This window comes from Schistocerca serialis, chromosome 4 (assembly GCF_023864345.2).
Source record: "Schistocerca serialis cubense isolate TAMUIC-IGC-003099 chromosome 4, iqSchSeri2.2, whole genome shotgun sequence".
In the NCBI taxonomy this organism is placed as follows: Eukaryota; Metazoa; Arthropoda; class Insecta; order Orthoptera; family Acrididae; genus Schistocerca; species Schistocerca serialis.
Window position 1 is genome coordinate 558,585,369 of NC_064641.1, and position 23,104 is coordinate 558,608,472.

At 40.1% G+C, this 23,104-nt stretch overlaps 1 protein-coding gene across 1 annotated transcript in view; it reads right to left on the bottom strand.

Moving 5' to 3' along the window:
* Positions 1–3,498: 3,498 nt before the first annotated feature.
* LOC126475300 (GTP-binding protein 10 homolog) overlaps positions 3,499–23,104 on the bottom strand; it is a 75,410-nt gene continuing 55,804 nt past the window's right edge. The window contains exons 6-7 of the mRNA XM_050103064.1: positions 21,913–22,036; positions 3,499–3,800 (exon numbers count right to left, since the gene is read on the bottom strand). Coding sequence (XP_049959021.1) covers positions 3,577–3,800; positions 21,913–22,036 — 348 coding nt within the window. The 3' untranslated portion in view covers positions 3,499–3,576. The remainder of the gene's footprint in view (positions 3,801–21,912; positions 22,037–23,104) is intronic.

The window sequence follows — 23,104 nt, forward strand, 5'->3', positions numbered from 1 at the left end:
CTGTAGCACCACATTTCAAAAGCTTCTATTCTCTTCTTGTCCAAACTATTTATCGTCCATGTTTCACTTCCATACATGGCTACACTCCATACAAATACTTTCAGAAATGACTTCCTGACACTTAAATCTATACTCGATGTTAACAAATTTCTCTTCTTCAGAAACGCTTTCCTTGGCATTGCCAGTCTACATTTTATATCCTTTGGCTACGAAAGCCCATATTGATGATGTTTTGTTGGATGGTTGACATGCTGACACTTGTTGATGGCCCAGCATTGAAATCTGCAACAATTTGCAGAAGGGATGCACTTCTGTCACGTTGAATGATTCTCTTCAGTCATTGTTGGTCCCATTCTTGCAGGATCTTCCTCCGGTCGCAGTGATGTTTGAGATTTGATGTTTTACCAGATTCCTGATATTCACGGTACACTCGTGAAATGGGAAAATCCGCACTTCATCGCTACCTCAGAGATGCTGTGTCCCATCGCTCGTGTGCTGACTATAACACCATGTTCAAACTCACTTAAGTCTTGATAACTGCCATTGTAACAGCAGTAACCGATCTAACAATTGCGCCAGATACTTGTTGTCTTATATGGGTTTGCCGACTGCAGTGCCGTATTCTGCCTGTTTACATATTCTGTATTTGAATATGCATGCCTATACCAGTTTCTTTGGCACTTTAGTGCAGCAGTCTCAGTGAAAAATGGTATGACATTTTAATCATGTTTTGCATTGAGCAAAATAACTGATGATAGTTGAAGTAGAGAGGATATAAAATGTAGACTGGCAATGGCAAGGAAAGCATTTCTGAAGAAGAGAAATTTGTTAACATCGAGTATAGATTTAAGTGTCAGGAAGTCATTTCTGAAAGTATTTGTATGGAGTGTAGCCATGTATGGAAGTGAAACATAGACGATAAATAGTTTAGACAAGAAGAGAATAGAAGCTTTAGAAATGTGGTGCTACAGAAGAATGCTGAAGATTAGATGGGTAGATCACATAACCACTGAGGAGGTGTTGAATAGGATTGGGGAGAAGAGAAGTTTGTGGCACAACTTGACCAGAAGAAGGGATCGGTTGGTAGGACATGTTCTGAGGCATCAAGGGATTACCAATTTAGTATTGGAGGGCAGCATGGAGGGTACAAATCGTAGAGGGAGACCAACAGATGAATAGACCAAGCAGATTCAGAGGGATGTATGTTGCAGTAGGTACTGGGAGATGAAGAAGCTTGCACAGGATAGAGTAGCATGGAGAGCTTGCATCAAACCAGTCTCAGGACTGAAGACCACAACAACAACATTGCATTGAGCAAGTGCGTGTAAGTAAAACTTTTTGAATTGTTCTCTAACAATTCTATGTTTTTGTGCATGTCTTTAAATAGTGTTTTTGGTAATTTGATTTACGTTTTATGGACAAACAAAGGAAATGCAAAACAATGTTAATAGTTACATTGGAATTTAGTAGTTGAAAAGATACTTGTTTTATTACCTTTCTGTGTGTGATGTGAGTAGTAACTGGATCCTATAGTGGAATCAATTGCATATTATGAGTCACCACATACCATTGCAGTTTTGGAATCAGTAGTGAGCCAATGTGCCAGTACATTTCCAGTTTCTTTAAGGTCATAGTGGCTTTGGTGTTGAGTTGGAACTTCACTGCAGGACCATTTATCACATATGCCATTGTTATCTTGTGGAGAGTTGCGTCTGTTGTTATGATCTCAGACCTGTTTGTGTGCAGTGGTGTGACAGCTGTGGTTCTCTTGATTGTTGGGTGAGAGACATACTTGAAATATGATCCTGCTGTTGCACGCAAAACAATTGACATAGACAGTGATGTTGTTTATGTCTGCCCCAACAGTTTGGACACAATTTTCTTGGGCTGACCTTTCTGGGTCATACATTTAGTGTCACAGGATAGTAAATTTTATGTGCTTCTCCTCACTGTCTATAGGACTGTCAGTAGACATCACATTGAATTTTTGCGTATCTTCCATCATTTTAAAGTAAGAATCACTAACTAATCACTAACTACTGAACTGGCTACTTTATCATGCATTGGCATAATATTATGCTTGCTTGGTTGGGAAGATGGTGATGATGAATGCTTATCATCTGACTGATGCAAACAACTATGGGTATTAGAAACTTCTGCTACAAAGAGTCTGTCTTTGTACGAAGCTTATACCACCATTGCTATCTCATGACCTCAAGTGGTAATTGAAACTACGGCAAGTGTTATGTCTGATGACTGTATACTTCGGCATTGCCCTCTTCATCTGGAACAAAGCTGAGAATGACAAATACAAATAAAGAGTAAGAACAGGATGAGACACATATCTCAAACTGAATCACACTGATGTGTTAAGCCTTGCAGGATCTACAACCCAGAACGCAAAAGTCTGCTTGCATTACTTACCACTTTGACTGAAATTACATCTTGCTGCAACTACATAGTAGCTAGTCACCAAACACAAAATTTCTTTAAAATTCAAACTACTTAGATCAGAGAGCAGTCGCAATTTCTGAACCATTTTATACAGCTTGATACCAGACTGTAGTAGAAGAGGATTTTAAAAAACAGGACAAGTAAACTGACTTGCTTCATACTGAAAAAGAAATTGACGGAGGTAGATCACCTAACTTTCACTTGTTTAGTTGAAGCAAGCATACAGTTGAGAGATAGACACCAGACTAATCAGCTGTTGATGCTGAACCAAGAACTTTGGCAATTCTTTATGTTTAGCCAACACCTCTATTTGTCTAATACATAATTTGAAAAACTTTTAAGCCATACTACTCAATGGTCTGACGCACAGTGAGAAACATCCTCATCACCTCTTTCCCGCCTGACACTGCAGACAAAACCAATCCACACAATCATTCAAGAAGCTGCAACCAAAGGAACACTAATAAAATTTCAAGCAGTCAGTAATGATAAGAGTTTACAAAGTGAATGGCAAACTGCAAATAAACTCCTGAGCATTGCAAATGTCATTGATAAGAAAGCTCTTTTCTTTCAAAGTGCAACCCGACAACAGTCAAAAATGCAGCAAGATAGATAATGCACAGATCAATACGGTGGATAAATGTAAGCTTCATATGACACAATGAAGAGCTTTGCTACCTCATACTGATGTATTTGTAGGCAGCCAGACATCAGTTGACACGGCCGTGGCATATGACATATGGCCTCCTCAACAATGTCGTCAGATATTAGGATTACGGTATGCCTCAGGTACCTGTGATTCAAACTCTTACCAATACTCAAACTAGACAGGGATGCTGATTCAGTTTGTGTGCTAATCAGAAATAAAAAATTATGATGATGAACTGGAACCCTAAAAATATCTATGTGCACAAATGATTAGTATATAAATGAGAATATAATTTGTGCTCCAATGCAGCTGCATCAGAGGCAGTAATCATCAACAAGTGTAGTTCATGAATTTATTTTGAGGAAAAAAAGGAGACAAGGAAAAAATCTTACAAATAACTTTTTAGACAATCTTGTATTTCTACATATAAGAAATGATAAAGTAAATACATTTAGAAAATAACTCCCAAGTTATCACACCATCTTTGCTGCAAATTCCTTGTTTTGTGTTCGAATATTCTGAAGAACAGAATTTTCATTGTCTTCTTTTAATAATTCAGCTTGGAAGTCCAGTACAGCCCTAATTCGTTCCTTTACTTTTTGTACACTTAGAGCATCACACTGTATAGAAATGGGAATCACATCATGAAACTGCAGCACTCTTCTTGGGAGACTATCTGGTTCTAGCTCTTCCATATCTGTTAAAAGTTCAGTACATTAAATAGGTATTAATATGCAGTATTCTGCTGTTAATAAAGTAATCATTCAAACATAATTTTAACAGAGACAATTGTTAAGGTATTTTCATAATATAATAATATCATAACAGACTAAAAAACTGGGAATGCAGCAATCTAGACTGTATTATAACAAACATGGAACAATGTACCATGAAGATCACCTTATATGTTTTTTCAGGAGAGAACTATTATATTTTTCTAAGGCAATTTCATCAGTGTAGTATGTTGAAAGATAAATCAGGAATGCAGATGAAAGCAGTGCACTCAATTAGGGACCAAATATGGAAGTAAAATGCTAAGGAATCATTACTCAGGGGTAAAAAAAATTGAAAGATAATGGTTTATCACCCTGTCAGCAATGAGGTTGTTGGAGACAGAACACAAGCTCAGAAGTGGGAAGGATGGGAAGGAAATCATCCATTCCTTTCCACAGGAGCAAGCCAACTTCTGCCTTAGGCAATTTAGGGAAACTATGGAAAACTTAAAGCTCATTAGTTGGATGGAGATCTGAACTGCTGTTCTCTCAAATTCATGCCAAGTGTCTTACCTCTGCACTGTCTTACTCAGGCGGAATCTCATGCTCATATACATTATTATTATTATTATTATTATTATTATTATACGAAACTGTTTTTTGATTTCCTTTTTTAAGTCTTAAGTTACTTTTCACAAAACTGTAGGGCAGATTTACAAGCCGATTTATGATTTGGCAGGGAAAACTGCTGGCAAGTGCTGTGCAAAGAGTCTTGATGCACGAACACTACCAGGCAATCAACTAACAAGGAAACTGTCCAATCTGACATGTACCGGGTGATCAAAATGTCAGTATAAATTTGAAAACTGAATAAATCACGGAATAATGTAGATAGAGAGGTACAAATTGACACACATGCTTGGAATGACATGGGGTTTTATTAGAACCAAAAAAATACAAAAGTTCAAAAAATGTCCGACAGATGGCGCTTCATCTGATCAGAATAGCAATAATCAGCATAACCAAGTAAGACAAAGTAAAGATGATGTTCTTTACAGGAAATGCTCAATATGTCCACCATCATTCCTCAACAATAGCTGTAGTCGAGGAATAATGTTGTGAACAGCACTGTAAAGCATATCCGGAGTTATGGTGAGCATTGGTGTCGGATGTTGTCTTTCAGCATCCCTACAGATGTCGGTCAATCACTATACACTTGTGACTTCAGGTAACCCCAAAGCCAATCTACATCTACATCCATACTCCGCAAGCCACCTGACAGTGTGTGGCGGAGGGTACCTTGAGTACCTCTATCGGTTCTCCCTTCTATTCCATTCTCGTATTGTTCGTGGAAAGAAGGATTGTCGGTATGCCTCTGTGTGGGCTCTAATCTCTCTGATTTTATCCTCATGGTCTCTTCGCGAGATATACGTAGGAGGGAGCAATATACTGCTTGACTCTTCGGTGAAGGTATGTTCTCGAAACTTTGACAAAAGCCCGTACTGAGCTACTGAGCGTCTCTCCTGCAGAGTCTTCCACTGGAGTTTATCTATCATCTCCGTAACGCTTTCGCGATTACTAAATGATCCTGTAACGAAGCGCGCTGCTCTCCGTTGGATCTTCTCTATATCTTCTATCAACCCTATCTGGTACGGATCCCACACTGCTGAGCAGTATTCAAGCAGTGGGCGAACAAGTGTACTGTAACCTACTTCCTTTGTTTTCGGATTGCACTTCCTTAGGATTCTTCCAATGAATCTCAGTCTGGCATCTGCTTTACCGACGATCAACATTATATGATCATTCCATTTTAAATCACTCCTAATGCGTACTCCCAGATAATTTATGGTATTAACTGCTTCCAGTTGCTGACCTGCTATTTTGTAGCTAAATGATAAAGGATCTATCTTTCTGTGTATTCGCAGCACATTACACTTGTCTACATTGAGATTCAATTGCCATTCCCTGTACCATGCGTCAATTCGCTGCAGATCCTCCTGCATTTCAGTACAATTTTCCATTGTTACAACCTCTCGATACACCACAGCATCATCCGCAAAAAGCCTCAGTGAACTTCTGATGTCATCCACAAGGTCATTTATGTATATTGTGAATAGCAACGGTCCTATGACACTCCCCTGCGGCACACCTGAAATCACTCTTACTTCGGAAGACTTCTCTCCATTGAGAATGACATGCTGCGTCCTGTTATCTAGGAACTCCTCAATCCAATCACACAATTGGTCTGATAGTCCATATGCTCTTACTTTGTTCATTAAACGACTGTGGGGAACTGTATCGAACGCCTTGCGGAAGTCAAGAAACACGGCATCTACCTGTGAACCCGTATCTATGGCCCTCTGAGTCTCGTGGACGAATAGCGCGAGCTGGGTTTCACAAGACCGTCTTTTTCGAAACCCATGCTGATTCCTTCAGAGTAGATTTCTATTATACTCGAACACAATACGTGTTCCAAAATTCTACAACTGATCGACGTTAGAGATATAGGTCTATAGTTCTGCACATCTGCTCGACGTCCCTTCTTGAAAACGGGGATGACCTGTGCCCTTTTCCAATCCTTTGGAACGCTACGCTCTTCTAGAGACCTACGGTACACCGCTGCAAGAAGGGGGGCAAGTTCCTTCGCGTACTCTGTGTAAAATTGAACTGGTATCCCATCAAGTCCAGAGGCCTTTCCTCTTTTGAGCGATTTTAATTGTTTCTCTATCCCTCTGTCGTCTATTTCGATATCTACCATTTTGTCATCTGTGCGACAATCTAGAGAAGGAACTACAGTGCAATCTTCCTCTGTGAAACAACTTTGGAAAAAGACATTTAGTATTACGGCCTTTAGTCTGTCATCCTCTGTTTCAGTACCATTTTGGTCACAGAGTGTCTGGACATTTTGTTTTGATCCACCTACCGCTTTGACATAAGACCAAAATTTCTTAGGATTTTCTGCCAAGTCAGTACATAGAACTTTACTTTCGAATTCATTGATCGCCTCTCGCATAGCCCTCCTCACACTACATTTCGCTTCGCGTAATTTTTGTTTGTCTGCAAGGCTTTGGCTATGTTTATGTTTGCTGTGAAGTTCCCTTTGCTTCCGCAGCAGTTTTCTAACTCGGTTGTTGTACCACGGTGGCTCTTTTCCATCTCTTACGATCTTGCTTGGCACATACTCATCTAACGCATTATGTACGACGGTTTTGAACTTTGTCCACTGATCCTCAACACTAACTGTACTTGAGACAAAACTTTTGTGTTGAGCCGACAGGTACTCTGAAATCTGCTTTTTGTCACCTTTTCTAAACAGAAAAATCTTCCTACCCTTTTTAATATTCCTATTTACGGCTGAAATCATCGATGCCGTAACCGCTTTATGATCGCTGATTCCCTGTTCTGCGTTAACTTTTTCAAATAGTTCGGGTCTGTTTGTCACCAGAAGGTCTAATATGTTATCGCCACGAGTCGGTTCTCTGTTTAACTGCTCAAGGTAGTTTTCAGATAAAGCACTTAAAAAAATTTCACTGGATTCTTTGTCCCTGCCACCCGTTATGAACGTCTGAGTCTCCCAGTCTATATCCGGCAAATTAAAATCTCCACCCAGAACTATAACATGGTGGGGAAATCTACTCGAAATATTTTCCAAATTATCCTTCAGGTGCTCAGCCACAACAGCTGCTGAGCCAGGGGGCCTACAGAGACATCCAATTACCATGTCTGAGCCTGCTTTAACCGTGACCTTCACCCAAATCATTTCACATTTCGGATCTCCGTCAATTTCCTTCGATACTATTGCACTTCTTATCACTATAAACACGCCTCCTCCTTCACTGTCCAGCCTGTCTCTGCGGTATACATTCCAATCTGAGTTTAGGATTTCATTACTATTTACATCTGGTTTCAGCCAACTTTCTGTCCCTAGTACTATATGGGCATTGTGACCGTTTATTAATGAGAGCAGTTCTTGGACCTTTCTGTAGACGCTCCTGCAGTTTACTATTAGCACATTAATATTGTTATTCCCTGTTGCATTTTGCCTACTCCTACCTTGCTGCGTCTCAGGAGGCATCTTGTCGGGTCTAGGGAGGGGATTCTCTAACCTAAAAAACCCCCATGTGCACTCCACACGTACTACGCTACCCTTGTAGCCGCTTCCGGCGTGTAGTGCACACCTGACCTATCCAGGGGGACCCTACATTTCTCCACCCGATGGCGGAGGTCGAGAAATTTGCACCCCAGATCTCCGCAGAATCGTCTGAGCCTCTGGTTTAAGCCTTCCACTCGGCTCCAAACCAGAGGACCGCGATCGGTTCTGGGAACGATACTACAAATAGTTAGCTCTGATTTCACCCTGCGAGCGAGGCTTTCCGCCTTCACCAATTCCGCCAACCGCCTGTACGAACTGAGGATGACCTCTGAACCCAGACGGCAGGAGTCATTGGTGCCGACATGAGCAACAATTTGCAGTCGGGTGCACCCAGTGCTCTCTATCGCCGCCGGCAGAGCCTCCTCCACATCTCGGATGAGACCCCCTGGCAAGCAGACAGAGTGAACACTGGCCTTCTTCCCCGACCTTCCCGCTATTTCCCTAAGGGGCTCCATCACCCGCCTAACGTTGGAGCTCCCAATAACTAATAAACCCCTCCCCCCGTGTGCCTGCTCGGACCTTGCTGAAGGAGCAGCCACATGTCCACTCACAGGCAGAGCGGGCGATGCCACACGGCCAGCCTCCACATTGACCCTCTGCCTCGTGCGCCGCGAACGCCGCTGAACCCACCACTCCCCTTGGGGAGAGGGTGGCCCAACTGCGCCCAGTACACGCGAAGATGTCTCGACAGCAGGGACAGTGGGTGAAGCATGTAACACCTGGGGGTGTACCTTGCGACGCACCAGACTCCGCACTGCCGCTACACTCCGAGGCAGCAGCCTGAAGACGGCTGACCGCGGCCATCAACACGCTCAGCTGTTCGCGAACAGTGGCCAGCTCCTCCTGCGTCCGTACACAGCAGTCACACATCCTATCCATCCTAAGGAATCAATTTACTGAAGAGAGTTAATCAACCTTTAACTAGACTGCTAATTCACTAAAGGCGGCTGTTTATTAACTAAACTGTGGTTGCTAGGCACTTCTTGTAGAAAACAACGAAAATAGCACTACCTGTCTCTGGACTGTATTGAAAACAAACACTAGCACTACTGGCACTATGTCTGACTAAAGGGACTCTCTCTGACTGTATTCAAAACAAACACGAAATCTATGGAACACTATTAATAGCACCCGACAATTAAAGCTTCCTAAAAGCAAATACACACGGAAGAAGAAGTGACAAGTAAGAAAAATACAGTTAATACTTAAATTAAGGTAGCTCGCTGCACAGCAGACGTGAAGCAGACGGCAGTTACGACGACACTGCCGGTGCGACATGCGACTGCAGGAGTGCTGACTTCCCTGTGCACAGACGAACCCGAATACTAATGCGAATAATCGCACGGACTGAGGTCTGGGGACCTGGGAGGCCAAGGATGATAAAAGTGGTGGCTGAGCACACGATCGTCACCAAATGACGTGCGCAAGAGACCTTTCACGTGTCTAGCAATATGGGGTGGAGTGCCATCCTGCATAAACATTTTACGTTCCAGCAGGTGTTTATCAGCCAGGCTGGGGATGATGCGATTCTGTAACATATCGGCGTACCTCTCACCCATCACGGTGGCAGTTACAAAACCAGAATCATGCATTTCCTCAAAGAAAAAAGGCCCGATAACGGTAGATGTGGTAAATCCAACCCATACCATGACTTTCTCGCCGTGCAATGGATTTTCCACGACTGTTCTAGGATTTTCGATAGTCCAAATTCTGCAGTTGTGGGTGCTGACAGACCCTCGGAGTGTGAAATGAGCTTCGTCGGTCCACAACACGTTACTCAACCAATTGTTATCTTCCGCCATCTTTTGAAACGCCCACACCACAAATGCCCTCCGCTTCACTAAATCGCCAGGTAACAGTTCCTGATGCCGATGGAGTTTGTACGGATAACATCGGAGGGTATGCCTCAGTACCAACCAAACAGTAGTGTATGGAATGCCGGTGCGACATGCGGCTGCAGGAGTGCTGACTTCCCCGTGTACAGACGAACCCGAATACTAATGCGAATTCTTTACAGACAAATGGAAAAACTAGTAGAAGCTGACCTCGGGGAAGATCAGTTTGGATTCCGTAGAAATATCGGAACATGTGAGGCAATACTGACCCTACGACTTATCTTAGAAGCTAGATTAAGGAAAGGCAAACCTATGTTTCTAGCATTTGTAGACTTAGAGAAAGCTTTTGACAATGTTGACTGGAATACTCTCTTTCAAATTCTGAAGGTGGAAGGGATAAAACACAGGGAGCGAAAAGCTATTTACAATTTGCACAGAAATCAGATGGCAGTTATAAGAGTTGAGGGACATCAAAAGGAAGCAGTGGTTGGGAAGGGAGTGAGACAGGGTTGTAGCCTCTCCCTGATGTTATTCAATCACTATGTTGAGCAAGCAGTAAAGGAAACAAAAGAAAAATTTGGAGTAGGTATTAAAATCCATGGAGAAGAAATAAAAACTCTGAGGTTCACCGATGACATTGTAATTCTGTCAGAGACAGCAAAGGACTTGCAAGAGTAGTTGAACGGAATGGACAGTGTCTTGAAAGGAGGATATAAGATGAACTTCAACAAAAGCAAAATGAGGATAATGGAATGTAGTCAAATTAAATCGGGTGATACTGAGGGAATTAGATTAGGAAATGACACACTTAAAGTAGTAAAGGAAGTTTGCTATTTGGGGAGCCAAATAACTGATGATGGTCGAAGTAGAGAGGATATAAAATGTAGACTGGCAATGGCAAGGAAAGCGTTTCTGAAGAGGAGAAATTTGTTAACATCGAGTATTGATTTAAGTGTCAGAAAGTCATTTCTGAAAGTATTTGTATGGAGTGTAGCCATGTATGGAAGTGAAACATGGATGATAAATAGTTTGGACAAGAAGAGAATAGAAGCTTTCGAAATGTGGTGCTACAGAAGAATGCTGAAGATTAGATGGGTAGATCACATAACTAATGAGGAAGTATTGAATAGGATTGGGGAGAAGAGAAGTTTGTGGCACAACTTGACTAGAAGAAGGGATCAGTTGGTAGGACATGTTCCGAGGCATCAAGGGATCACCAATTTAGTATTGGAGGGCAGCGTGGAGGATAAAAATCGTAGAGGGAAACCAAGAGATGAATACACTAAGCAGATTCAGAAGGATGTATGTTGCAGTAGGTACTGGGAGATGAAGAAGCTTGCACATGATAGAGTAGCATGGAGAGCTGCATCAAACCAGTCTCAGGAATGAAGACCACCACCACAACAACAACAACAACAACAGACGAACCCACTACAGTCTCCATTTCTTCCTGAACTGTCTCAGCAGCATTATGCCTTGTGCTTGGTCGGCCACTACAGGGTCTATCGTCTAAACAACCCGTGGCTTCAAACTTTGAAATCATTCTTGCCACAACTGCATTTGTCAATGGACCTTTACCCATTCGAATCCCCTTCCTATGGCGATAGGATCGTAATGCTGAACTAGCACATTCCTCATTCTGATAATACAGCTTCACTAAAAACGCCTTTTCAGATAACATCAACATGCTGCGACTGCTGGCGCATCTGATTCTCTCTCTCATTACAGCTCCTTTTATACACGATTGTCACGCGCAGTCACTGACGTTTTGCTGTCCAGCGGCATCTGTCAGACATTTTGTGAACTTTGTTTTTTTTCCTTCTTTCTTTTTTTTTTGTTCTAATAAAACCCCATGTCATTCCAAGCATGTGGGTCAATTTTTATGTCTCCATCTATAGTATTATGTTGTTTATTAAGTTTTCAAATTTACACTGACTTTTTGATCACCCGGTAGAATTTTTTTTATACAGGAAGAATATACCGAAAGAAACCCAACGTCAAAATTTCCAAAGTTCTAGCTCACCAGACAGCTGGCGAATTGTATACCCTTGCCGTAGCTGTTGCAGACAATATATGCGCAACATGGCGGGCACATGTCCTCGACTGACGGCACATCAATAAACAGATAACGTGGCACAATGTGATCATAATATGTAAAGTCAATTTCAGTTTCCATTGATAGTTTCTCTGAAATAACTGTTCCCAGTTACTATTCGCTTAAATATTTGCACCTCATATAATATACATAATAATTAGCAGTTGCCTCTGTGATATCGCTCTGTGTTAACAATGGAGTTAAAACTGAATTCATTTTCTTTGTGATTCTTGGCATATGCTTGCTATTAGCATCTGTCTATGTGCAGGTTCCTGAGTTTCACAGTAATGTGGAATCTAATTAATGTTTTCAACTTTGCAAAAGATAAAATATGAAAAACATGGTATACAACTGAAATCACTTACTTCTCCTGAAGATCTATATATGTGTTATTCATTAGTCAATTTCTTGGACATTCTTTGCAAAGTGGCAACATAGAAGAAATAGAAAGTAACCAGACAATTTCAAGAATTATGGTTTGAATGATAATTCTGCTAATTACCATATTTTACAGACCATAGGAAGCACCTCAATTTTTAAGCAATTTTTTTTAAAAATAACATTTTCATTATTTTTCTTATTAGATTGCAAAGCCAGGCAAAAGAAATGAAAAATTCTGAGTTTATAAAACTGAACTAATTTTTAAAATCCCTTAAAATCATCATCGGAACTTTTCTTCTTCTTCTTATTCCTCTTTGTCATATATAAGATGGTCTTCACTGCCATTGAGAGCTTCACTTATGCCACACTTCTTGAAAGATTTAACAATAATGTCTTCTCTCACTCTAGACCATTACTGTTTTATCTACTGAGACACTTGTTTGATTCTAGGTCATTTTAAAGCTCCCTTCAGTGTGAATCCATGTTGGGTTTAATCCATCATCCATTTATTCCATTCCTCTCTTGCACATACTTTAAACGGTTTGTTTATCGAGACATCAAGAGGTTGTAATTGTGAAGTAAGTCTCCAGGAATAACAGCAAGCTCTGTATTTCCCTGTCTCAATTTCTCTTTCACAGAATTTTTCAAATGACTACTAAACTGGTCTAGTACAAGAAGAGAACTCTTCTTCAATAAAGTACTTTTCCTTCTCCCTCACACACTGTTAATCCATAATTTCATACTAGCCTTGTCCATCCAACACTTGTTATGCATCCATAATTTCATACCAGCCTTGTCCACCAAAACTTGTCACGAACATGAACAACAACTCCAAGTGGTATTTCGGAAGGCATTGTTTTGCTCTTGAAAATGATCATTGGATTACACTTAGTATCATCAGCACAACATGAATGGACAACAGTGTAGTGCTTTTTTCCAGGTCCACTTGTTTTATAGTTACAGTTTTAACATGTTTCATGGTAACAGTCCTGTTACTCAGCACACCAAATGTTAGAGGAGTTTCGTCCATATTCACTATTTGGCTTAGTTCCACACTGGTTTTCTTTCGATGTTGAATAACAAAGAAATGGAAAGATAATATCTTCTCTTCATACTCTTGTGGCCTTTTCTGAGATATTTTGGTTTTGGTTTGCACACTATGTCCATCACACTTCATAAACCTATAGCACCAACCAACTCCACGCTTGAAATCTGTTAAGTTCCACTGTAGCACTAGCTTACGAGTACGTATTTGAATCATTTTTGTATTCATTCCAAATGCCATTTTGATGGTGTCTTTGAATCCATTTCAATAAGTCATCTTCTACTTTTGGCCATTTTGGATTCAGACTTCTATTTGCACATTTGGTCTTCCTCTTTTTCTCAGTTCTTCTTTACTAGCCTGCTAATCAAGATTTTTTTTTTAACTGTTGGTGGAGGGCTGAAATGCTGCTCAGGTCTCAGGTGCTCTGTTTCCACGTTCTTCTGCGTATACTATTACTTTCAATTTATAGCCCGCATCATATGAATACCTTTTATTTTTTTCCATTATGAGACTACTAACAAAAATATTGTATTGTTAGGCATAACACAAATCACTTTCAACTCAAGTTCACTGGCACTGTACTTTGCAGTGATGCATCATAGGCTAGACAGTGTTCTGGGTTTGACGGTGGAGCAGGAGAGAGACAATGTTAGCAAGCTTGTGAATCCCCGCAACTCATGTTCGTCGCATTGGTGCGCTGCTGCTGCCAGTTGAATCTAATGTTGCCAGTTAGAGATAGGTTTCCCACGGTATTGAATGTATGGCCATTTTTAAGACCGGCAAAATTTTAAATCAAACATTGGACTTTTTATATTAATTTCACATGAATTTTGGAGGCAATTTTTCAAAGAAAAAAAGTGCATTTTATAGTCCATAAAATACAGTAAAGTCCAAAACCAAAACAGAGTACATTTCAACCTTCCAACCACCATGTCATCCTCAGCCAACAGACGTCACAGGATGTGGATATGGAGGGGCATGTGGTCAATTCACTGCTCTCCCGGCCATTGTCAGTTTTCATGACCACAGTCAGTACTTCCCAGCCAAGTAGTTGCTCAATTAGACTCACAAGGGCTGAGTACATATTGCTTGCCAACAGCGCTCAGCAGACATGGAAGATCATCATTCCAAATGGTAATTGAGCCCAACATTGCTTAATTTTGGTGATCCAATGGGAAATTGTGTTACTTCTGTGGCAAGGCTGTTGGAAAGCCTAGGGAAAACAGGTACAGTAATAGCTTTCAATGAGATAGAAAACGCTGCAAATTTTTTGGTTAAATGAAAGAGGAAGAAAATGCTTGAACTTAAGCAGTGTGCAAAGCTGATTTCATTTCATAAAATCTGGACATGAATTGTATAAATGTAAGAAAGATTTACACAAAGTAAATATGTGCCACAATGGGACTATTAAAAATGTGAAAGAAAAACTATCTGAAAGATTTAGAATTGCTTGTGAGAACCAATGCAATGTTATCGAAGGAGACCAACAAGACTTGGTGCACTGAATTGCAAGTGAGAAGATAATTACTGATTTCCAGGCTTCTTTGTCCTGTTAAACAGAGCCAGGAGATAACACAGAAAAGGAAGTCATAAAATTACGAAGTTTACCTCAAGTAAACTTGCAGAGGAGATGTTGTTAACAGGAAATATGTACCATATAGATATTCATAGTTGATGTGCAGGTGAATCTTCGTGTTATTCCCTAAAAACTGTGTATAAAGCCAGTCAGTCAGGTTTTGTGCAAACCACACTTTATCATTTTGAGGATGGGGGGGGGGTGAGGGGGTGAGGGAGGGTGGGGGGGGGGGGGGAAGAGAGAGAGAAAGAGAAAGAGAGAGAGAGAGAGAGAGAGAGAGAGAGGAAAAAAAAAGGCAGAATCATTTGTGCAGTCCATGAATGTTATGACACATTCGAAAACAGCAGTGATAGTGGTAAGCATCAGTGGTTTACAGTTTCTGCAATGTTATCTCTGTCTTCAGGAACATAAAGGCAAGTTAGGACAAAAAATTTAAAAAAAGTAGCGTTTACTAAAAAAAAGTCTTGTAATTGATGCAGCAAAATCTTCTGGAAAAGTGGGGAGAATAATTTTAAGTGTTATACCTGAAACATCTTACCACTTGCAGAGAACAATTCATTACTTTTGTTGGACTCTTGGCATGGCCAAATGACGCCTCTGTCTTTAGGAGGACGATGAAAAGATTCCATATTCCACTTGGAACTGATAGTGTGATTCAGCCTCTCTATGAAAAAGTTTTTCAACACAGTAAAGCATTTTTCAGATAACTTTCTGACTATATAATTTCCAACAACGCTTTGTAATTTCAGGTTTATCAGTGGAACAGTTTTGTTAATCTTCAGTCACTTCTGCATTTTATGAATTTGATCAAGTACGCCTGGTACACAGCACAATGTGCAGAACAACCACCACGATGTTTTCTTACTCCATTCCAATTCTTTCAAAATAAAACTAGTAATTACAGAGAAGTGCCTGAAAACATTAATTTTTCTGTTATCAGATGTGCCTGGAGTAAGGAAAAATGTTTGTTTTCATCAACCAACAGAAATTCGCATTTTTGTGGTGACTACAGGCAGCTCACCATGTACAGAAGATGTACTTTAATATTCAAGGAACTGTTTCATTGTTAAAAAGATATACATTGTTCAAAAATTATCATAAGAGCTGTGCTACACGAATTGATATAAAATATTTAATGTCAACAAATCAAAGTCCAATTTGATGGAAGTTGTCTGTAATGTAACCTCAATTTTCTTTCCTCTGCTAGTCACTCGTGTAACAATTATGTCTGCAACAGTTTAGCTGTTGATGCGAACTGCAAGTTATTCAAAGAATTAATAATGTGAGACATTTTTTGTCTGGTTTAAGTGCAAAAATGAGTAACTTTACTGACAGTTAAAATTTTGACAGTGCACTCCTTTCAGTGTATTTTAGCTGCATGAAAAATTTCAGGGTACGTTTTGACACATTGGATAGGACCAATCCCTTGTAAGTTTAACTGATGTTATTATCTTATAACGCGATATCCGTACTACGAACACTACTGAGGATGACAGAAAATGAACAATATGTAACTGTAATATGTACCTGAAGATTTTCAGCAAACAGCATTTCTACCTTCAAAAAGAAACAAGCGATAATTTCTCATAACGCAAAGGAGGAAAATGTAAGTTACTTATACATCTAGCATTCTTTTATGTAGAGTAAATAAAATAATTCTGACATAGAGGTTACAGGTAAGGGGGTGATGCCATAATTGACGTATAATGCTGGGAAAAAAAAGATCATGATTGGAATAAAGAAGACTGCTGTGACTGTTATAATTCTTTATTGGAGAACATGATTGGTTTCATAAATTAAATTTGCATCTTCAGGTGCTTCACTTAATACAAATAGATAAAAGAACTTACCAGAAATTCAGCCATGCCAAGAAACAGACAAATAAAAGTGATAAAGTCTGTGTCTACTTACAATCAAAAGATTAAAGGTTCTTTAAAAACCTGATGAAGCCATTCCCAACATTTATATCCAGGTATTTAAAATTTCTGCCACCGATCTTCAACTACTTCACCAGGGTAATTTTCTAAATATTTTAGAATAATTGGAGGTTTTTTGAGCAATGAAAAGAGCCCCAGAAAATATCCTCAACTCCCAGACAAATTTATGTCACAGAAACATTCTACCCAATTTTGATCATTTAAGTGAATGACATTTTCCAGCCCTACCACTGTTTTTTATTAATGTAAAAGGCTTTTCATTTGTGAAAACGATCCTATCAATTGTAAGGACACTGCATTGGCTAGTGCTGGCATGTAGGACCGTTTGAAATTAGTTGTAACAGTAATGCTGACTTATGTGACTCAAACAGAATTTATTATTTCTGACTATAGCAGTTTGGTAATTTAAAATGTGCAGTCAGCTCCCAACATTTCAGTCAAGGTATCTGGTTAATTAAAGTCTGCGACACTGTGCACACATGGCTTTCCACATAGGCCTCACAACAGATTGCAGTTAGTTGGTCTGGCAACAGCAGCTCTTTCTCCACAGGCTGTCTACAATGGAGGTAAAGTGTGATACTACTGACAACTGTTTCTTTTCTAATGTTACAAGCTCAGCAGTTCTGCTGAGTATTTTAATTATTTTTTATTATATATTATTTTAATAGCTACTATGTTCTTACTTTGATGTTTTTACTGGGTTGCTTTTAGATTGGGAATGGCCTTATCCCTCAATACATTTTATCATAGATGCTCACACATTTATGAATCAGAAGTTTTAAATACCTGGATGTAAATGTTGGGAATGGCTTTATCTGGTGTAAATAGAACTTTTCATCTCTTGACTGTAAGTAGACACACACCTTATCGCTTTTATTTGTCAGTTTCTTGGCATGCCTAAATTTCTGACAAGTTCTTTTATCCCTCTGTATATAGTGAAGCACTTGAAAATGCAAATTTAATTTGTGAAAGCAGTTGTGTTCTCCAATAAAGAATTCTAACAGTTGGAGTGGTCTTGTTTATTCAAGTCATGGAATATTTCAGCTATGGTTGCCGTACATATAAAGTAGTGTGGATAAAAAAAAGACGGTACACCCTTTTAGAGGTTTTCAATTCACTTGAGATTTATTGTTGCAACAGTGCATATGGAGTATACGAAAGAACTGCATTTACAGATCAATAGCACAAGCAGTTCTGACGTAGCACATATCATAGAAACAGTGCAGGCACTGACTTTGGCATCCAGTTGATTATACGGATGGCAAATACTGTCCAGGAAATGTTACGCCAGACCACTTTGACCTGTTCATGCAGTTCTGCAAGAGTTGTTGATTGACGAGTTGCACGAGTTACTTCTTGTCCCATCATATGCCACACATGCTCGATTGGAGACAAGTCTGGAGATCATGATAGCCTGGGAAGTTGCTGCATGTCTCGTGGAGCATGTTGAGTTCCATATACAGTGTATGGGTGAGCATTTTCCTGTTGGAACAACACATCACATTCCTGTTGCAGGAATGGCAAAAGAATGGGTCTAACAACATTCTGCATGTACCAATGCTGGTTAGCACCCCTCCAGAAACACCAAAGGTGCACCAAAGTTGTAACTTATCACACACAAAACCATAAGGCCTGGGATGGGGCCAGTGTGTCAGATAAATGCACTCTATAAGACAATGCTCACCAGGTATATGTCGTATGTGCAAACGAAATCACTGAAGACCATGGTGCACCATTCCATCTTCCAAGAGATCCTCTGATGACATCAGTCAAGCCATGCATGTAAGTTGTGACATGAGTGAAAGATGGGCTAGAGGTTGTGTGCCCGTAATCCCGCTGCTAATAACTAGTTCACAATAGTCTGTGTTGACGCGTCTGGGCTCACAAGCCCTGTTATCTGTGCTGTGGTATCTGTATGATCTACCACTGCTGCCTTTACAAAATGGTGATCCTGGTGCGTGTCTGTGCTGTATGGATGTCCAGAACCTCATCTATGGATGAGAGAAGTTCTCATGATCACTGAGGCAGCACATCCAACTTGTGTGGAATTCTCCAAAAGGACCATCCTGCCACTTGAAAGGCCACAATTTGACCCCTCTCAAACTCACTCATTTGGCTGTAGGAAGCACAAGTGCATCCCTGTGGCATGGTTGCCTGCTTGCTTCACACATCTGCACCACCCTGGGCCTTCTTGCTGTGAGCATTCCCTATTAAAAGGTAGACACAAATGATGTTCTAGTAGCTATGCCACAACACTTTCTGTTGGTGGATGATATTAAAAGCAAAATCAAATACATCTACTATCTCCCAGGTGGCACAAGCTGTCATAGGATCAAAATTGACATCATCTTTCCAAGTGTACTAACTTTTTTCTTCTGGCAGTGTATTTGGAAGTATTTCACTGAAGCTAGAAATCAAAGATAATGCCAAAGCCTGACACAATCTAATGAAGACCAGAAATAAATGAGTTTAATGTAACTGACATGATGCTCATGGTAACATTTAAGTAGAGTTAAAAGTTTTGTGCTGGCACAGAAAAAGCAAACATGCATTTTTTGGATAAAAAAATCACCCAGTTTTGAAAGACTTAATACAACCATCTACAGCTCTTCATGGACCAAATCATTTTTAGGTGTGGGAATAGGTGCAAGTCACAGGGTGTTAAATCTGGTGAATTGGGGAGAAAGGGGGGGGGGGATATTCCAACAGTCTGTACTACAGTCTACTCACATTTCCATTTCCAATAGTAAAAATAGTTATTTGATCTTTATTGTTTTTCATTTGCAATCCAGGCCTTTTCTAATTTAATATTTCAACCAGGTGGCCCGGATAATTTCTATTGCATTCACCAGTTATTGTGTTATCCCTTGCAAGGTAACAAATAAAAAGAATCTGGTTGGGATCCCAGAAAACACTGACCTTGAATTTTCCAGCTGATAAAACTGAACACTGCCTTGGTGCAGCGTCAACAGTTTCCACACACTGCTGTTTTTGCAGTTTTGTCACTGAGTGGTCCCATTCCTCAGTCAAAATAATAAAATTAGTTGGATCCTACTTAAAATGATCTGTGCATGATGAGAAATTTATTTTTGCATCTGCTTGTGCTCAAAATTTAATAAATGTGATATTGAGTGGTACAAAGTTTTCTTTTTGTTAAATCATCATGCAAACTGTACCAAACTGTTCCTCCAGATATGCCTGGGATGTCAGTCTCTCATCCAGTACTATAATGTGCATTTTCTTGATATTTCATCTGTGGTTGTTGTTTTGAGATGTCCCTCATGTAAATCAGACAGACAGCAAGGTCATCGGTCTCATCGGATTAGGGAAGGAAGGGGAAGGAAGTCGGTTGTGCCCTTTCAAAGGAACCATCCCAGCATTTGCCTGGAGCGATTTAGGGAAATCACGGAAAATCTAAATCAGGATGGCTGGACGAGGGATTGAACCGTCGTCCTCCTGAATGTGAGTCCAGTGTGCTAGCCACTGCGCCACCTCGCTCGGTAAAGAAACTGTTATTGGGAGCGAGGATCCAGGTGACAAGGAGCTCTGAAGCAGCCACTGAAAGTGACCCTCTTCTGCTGAACACTGAGCTCTACAACTGGGATGTAAAAATTGCCCTTCCATGTACGTTAGTAGTAGCCATGAATCAAACTTAATATAATAATAAGTGAGGGAATAGGATGTGCTGGAAGCTGTATGGAACAGGCCTTGCATCTGGGTCTTCCATATGGATATTCATGTGGTTAAGAGTTGGGAGAAGTGACATTTTGTAAATTTAGCAGGCTGGCGATTACTTCATGATGGTCAGTGTCTGCACTATGTACTCTCCTCAAAGATCTTTCATGTATTTCCTCAGATTTCATTAATGTACATTGGACGAAGTACACTGAATTTTGAGATGGAAGAGTTAGAGGAGCAATGCATCTACATGAAATTTTGCGTGAAACTCACAGAAATTTTGTGTGAAACTCAAGAAAACCTTTACAGAGACACATCAAACGATGCAGGAAACTTGCAGTGATGAGTGGTTAAGCTGTCCTCAGTGTTGAGAATGGTTCACATGGTTTAAAAATGGCCAGACGGAAGTTAAAGATGACTCTTGTTTAGGACACTCTTTGGTGTCTACCGACAATGTTCATGTTAGGAGCTTCGATGAAATTGCACTTGCCAATTGAAGATCTCCAATCCAAGAGATTGCAGAAGAATGTGTCATTTCAGTTGGATCACGTCTTACAATCCTGACACAGCATCTTGGAATGCATCATACTGCCACCAAGTTCGTCTCAACTACTCCTGAGTCAAGACCAGAAAGACCTTCACCTAGGAATCTGTGAAGAGCCTTTGGATCTCATAAATGAGAACACGATGTTCCTTAAGAGAATTATAACTGGTGATGAGACATGGGTCTATGGTTATGATTCTAATATGGGATTTTCTTGGTTTTAGTTAATCCATGGTCAGAGGGACTGATGATAGCGTAGTTTGGTCCCTTCTCCACCCAACCAACCAACCAACAAACGAACCATCTATGGTTATGAAGTTGAGGTCAAGGTTCAATCTTCACAATGGGTCAGAAAAGTTTCTCCAAAACCAAAAAAAAAAAAATCTCATCAGGTCAAACATCAAAGTTATCTTTGACTTTCAGAAGGATTAGTTCATCATGAATTCATGCTACAGGGGCAAACTGTTACTTGATGGTACTATCGGGATGATAGACAAGATAAATCGCAGACTACTTCAAGTGATCCAGCAAGAGGCATACCAAGACTGCTTCCAGTAGTGGAAACGGTGTTGGGAGCAGTATATCAATTGTGGAGGAGAGTATTTTGAAGGAGGCCATGCTCAATAAGTAAATGGTCAGTGTAGAAAAAATTTGTGGACAAAGTTCCATAATTTTCTGAACAAACTTCATATACAGTGCAAAAACACAAAGCTTCATTCATTGTACCTTCCAGAACAAATAAAAATTCTAGTGAATGATTTTACACTACTGAGAATAAAATGACAAGTTTCACTTTATGTTTGCTTCATTTATGAAAAATTTAAGAGCAATAAATTAGTAAAAGCTGCATACCTGATAAATGATGCAGCTTATCTTTGATAGTTGCAAACATTTCTTCAGCACCTTTTGTATCCATCTTGTTTATAAGCAATATAGCTGGCTTATCTAGCAAGTTATCATCATAGAGCTCCAACTCCTGTAAGCACCATTTAAACAGCTACTCAGAAGCATAATTAAATGCTACGAAACAAATATAACATGGAAAAACAATACTTCAAATAAATAATTTGTTTTGCTGCTTTTAGTGGCTGAATTGCTGATATGCAGTACTTCAACGTTTTTATTAATGAGCCTTGCAAGCTTGCTGTTGACAGTTAGCATTCCTTGTGACTTGAATAAATCATTCATTACTTTTAAACAATGGCAAGTCTAGGGTAGAATAAAAACAATATTATGAAAAAGATGCCACGTAGATGTGGCATTGAGTCACAGACAGGCACAGTGAAAAGATAGCCAAACAATGAAGCTATTGGACAGAAAGTCCTTCTTTGGAGATAGAACACACACACACACACACACACACACACACACAGCCAATGTGTTCAGCTGCTGTGACCTGACTGGAAACTGCAACTGCATCTGACGTGAGCAGCAATCTGGGGTGGGTCGTGGAGGTAAAGAGGCAGTATGAAGTGGGGAAGGATCAGGATAGCAGGTTGGGGGTGACTGACCTCCAATGACCATGACAAATGAATTACAAACACTATAGCCCTCAGTATGCACATATTACAGTGTGATGCCACTGCACATAGTCCTTGAAGGTGTTGCATTTTTTTATAGCACTGTATAAATGTACATATGCTAGCCTTGCTTTCAGCTTTATTAGTTCCTTTCTTGAGTAAGAAAGAGTAATACAACAGGGAAGTTTAAAAAGGAATGGCAGTCACTCAGATCCCAGGATGACTGGGGCACACCTTTTCTGAGGATGAGGGGAGACAAATATGAAGTGGGAGACATCAGAGAGAGTAGGAGACTGAGAAATACAGATGGATTGGAAGAAGAAAGATGAATAATGCAATTAAAATCTAGGAGGAAAAGGATGTAAAGGAAAAAGAGGGGAGAGTGGAGTAAAACAAATATACATAACAAAAAAGTAGATGATGAAAGTGAGGGGTGATGTGTTAACGAAGGTTAAGGCCCAGGAGAATGTCAGATTGCATGGCTGTGTTGGAGAGCAAGTTGCCATCTCCAGAGTTCAGGAACA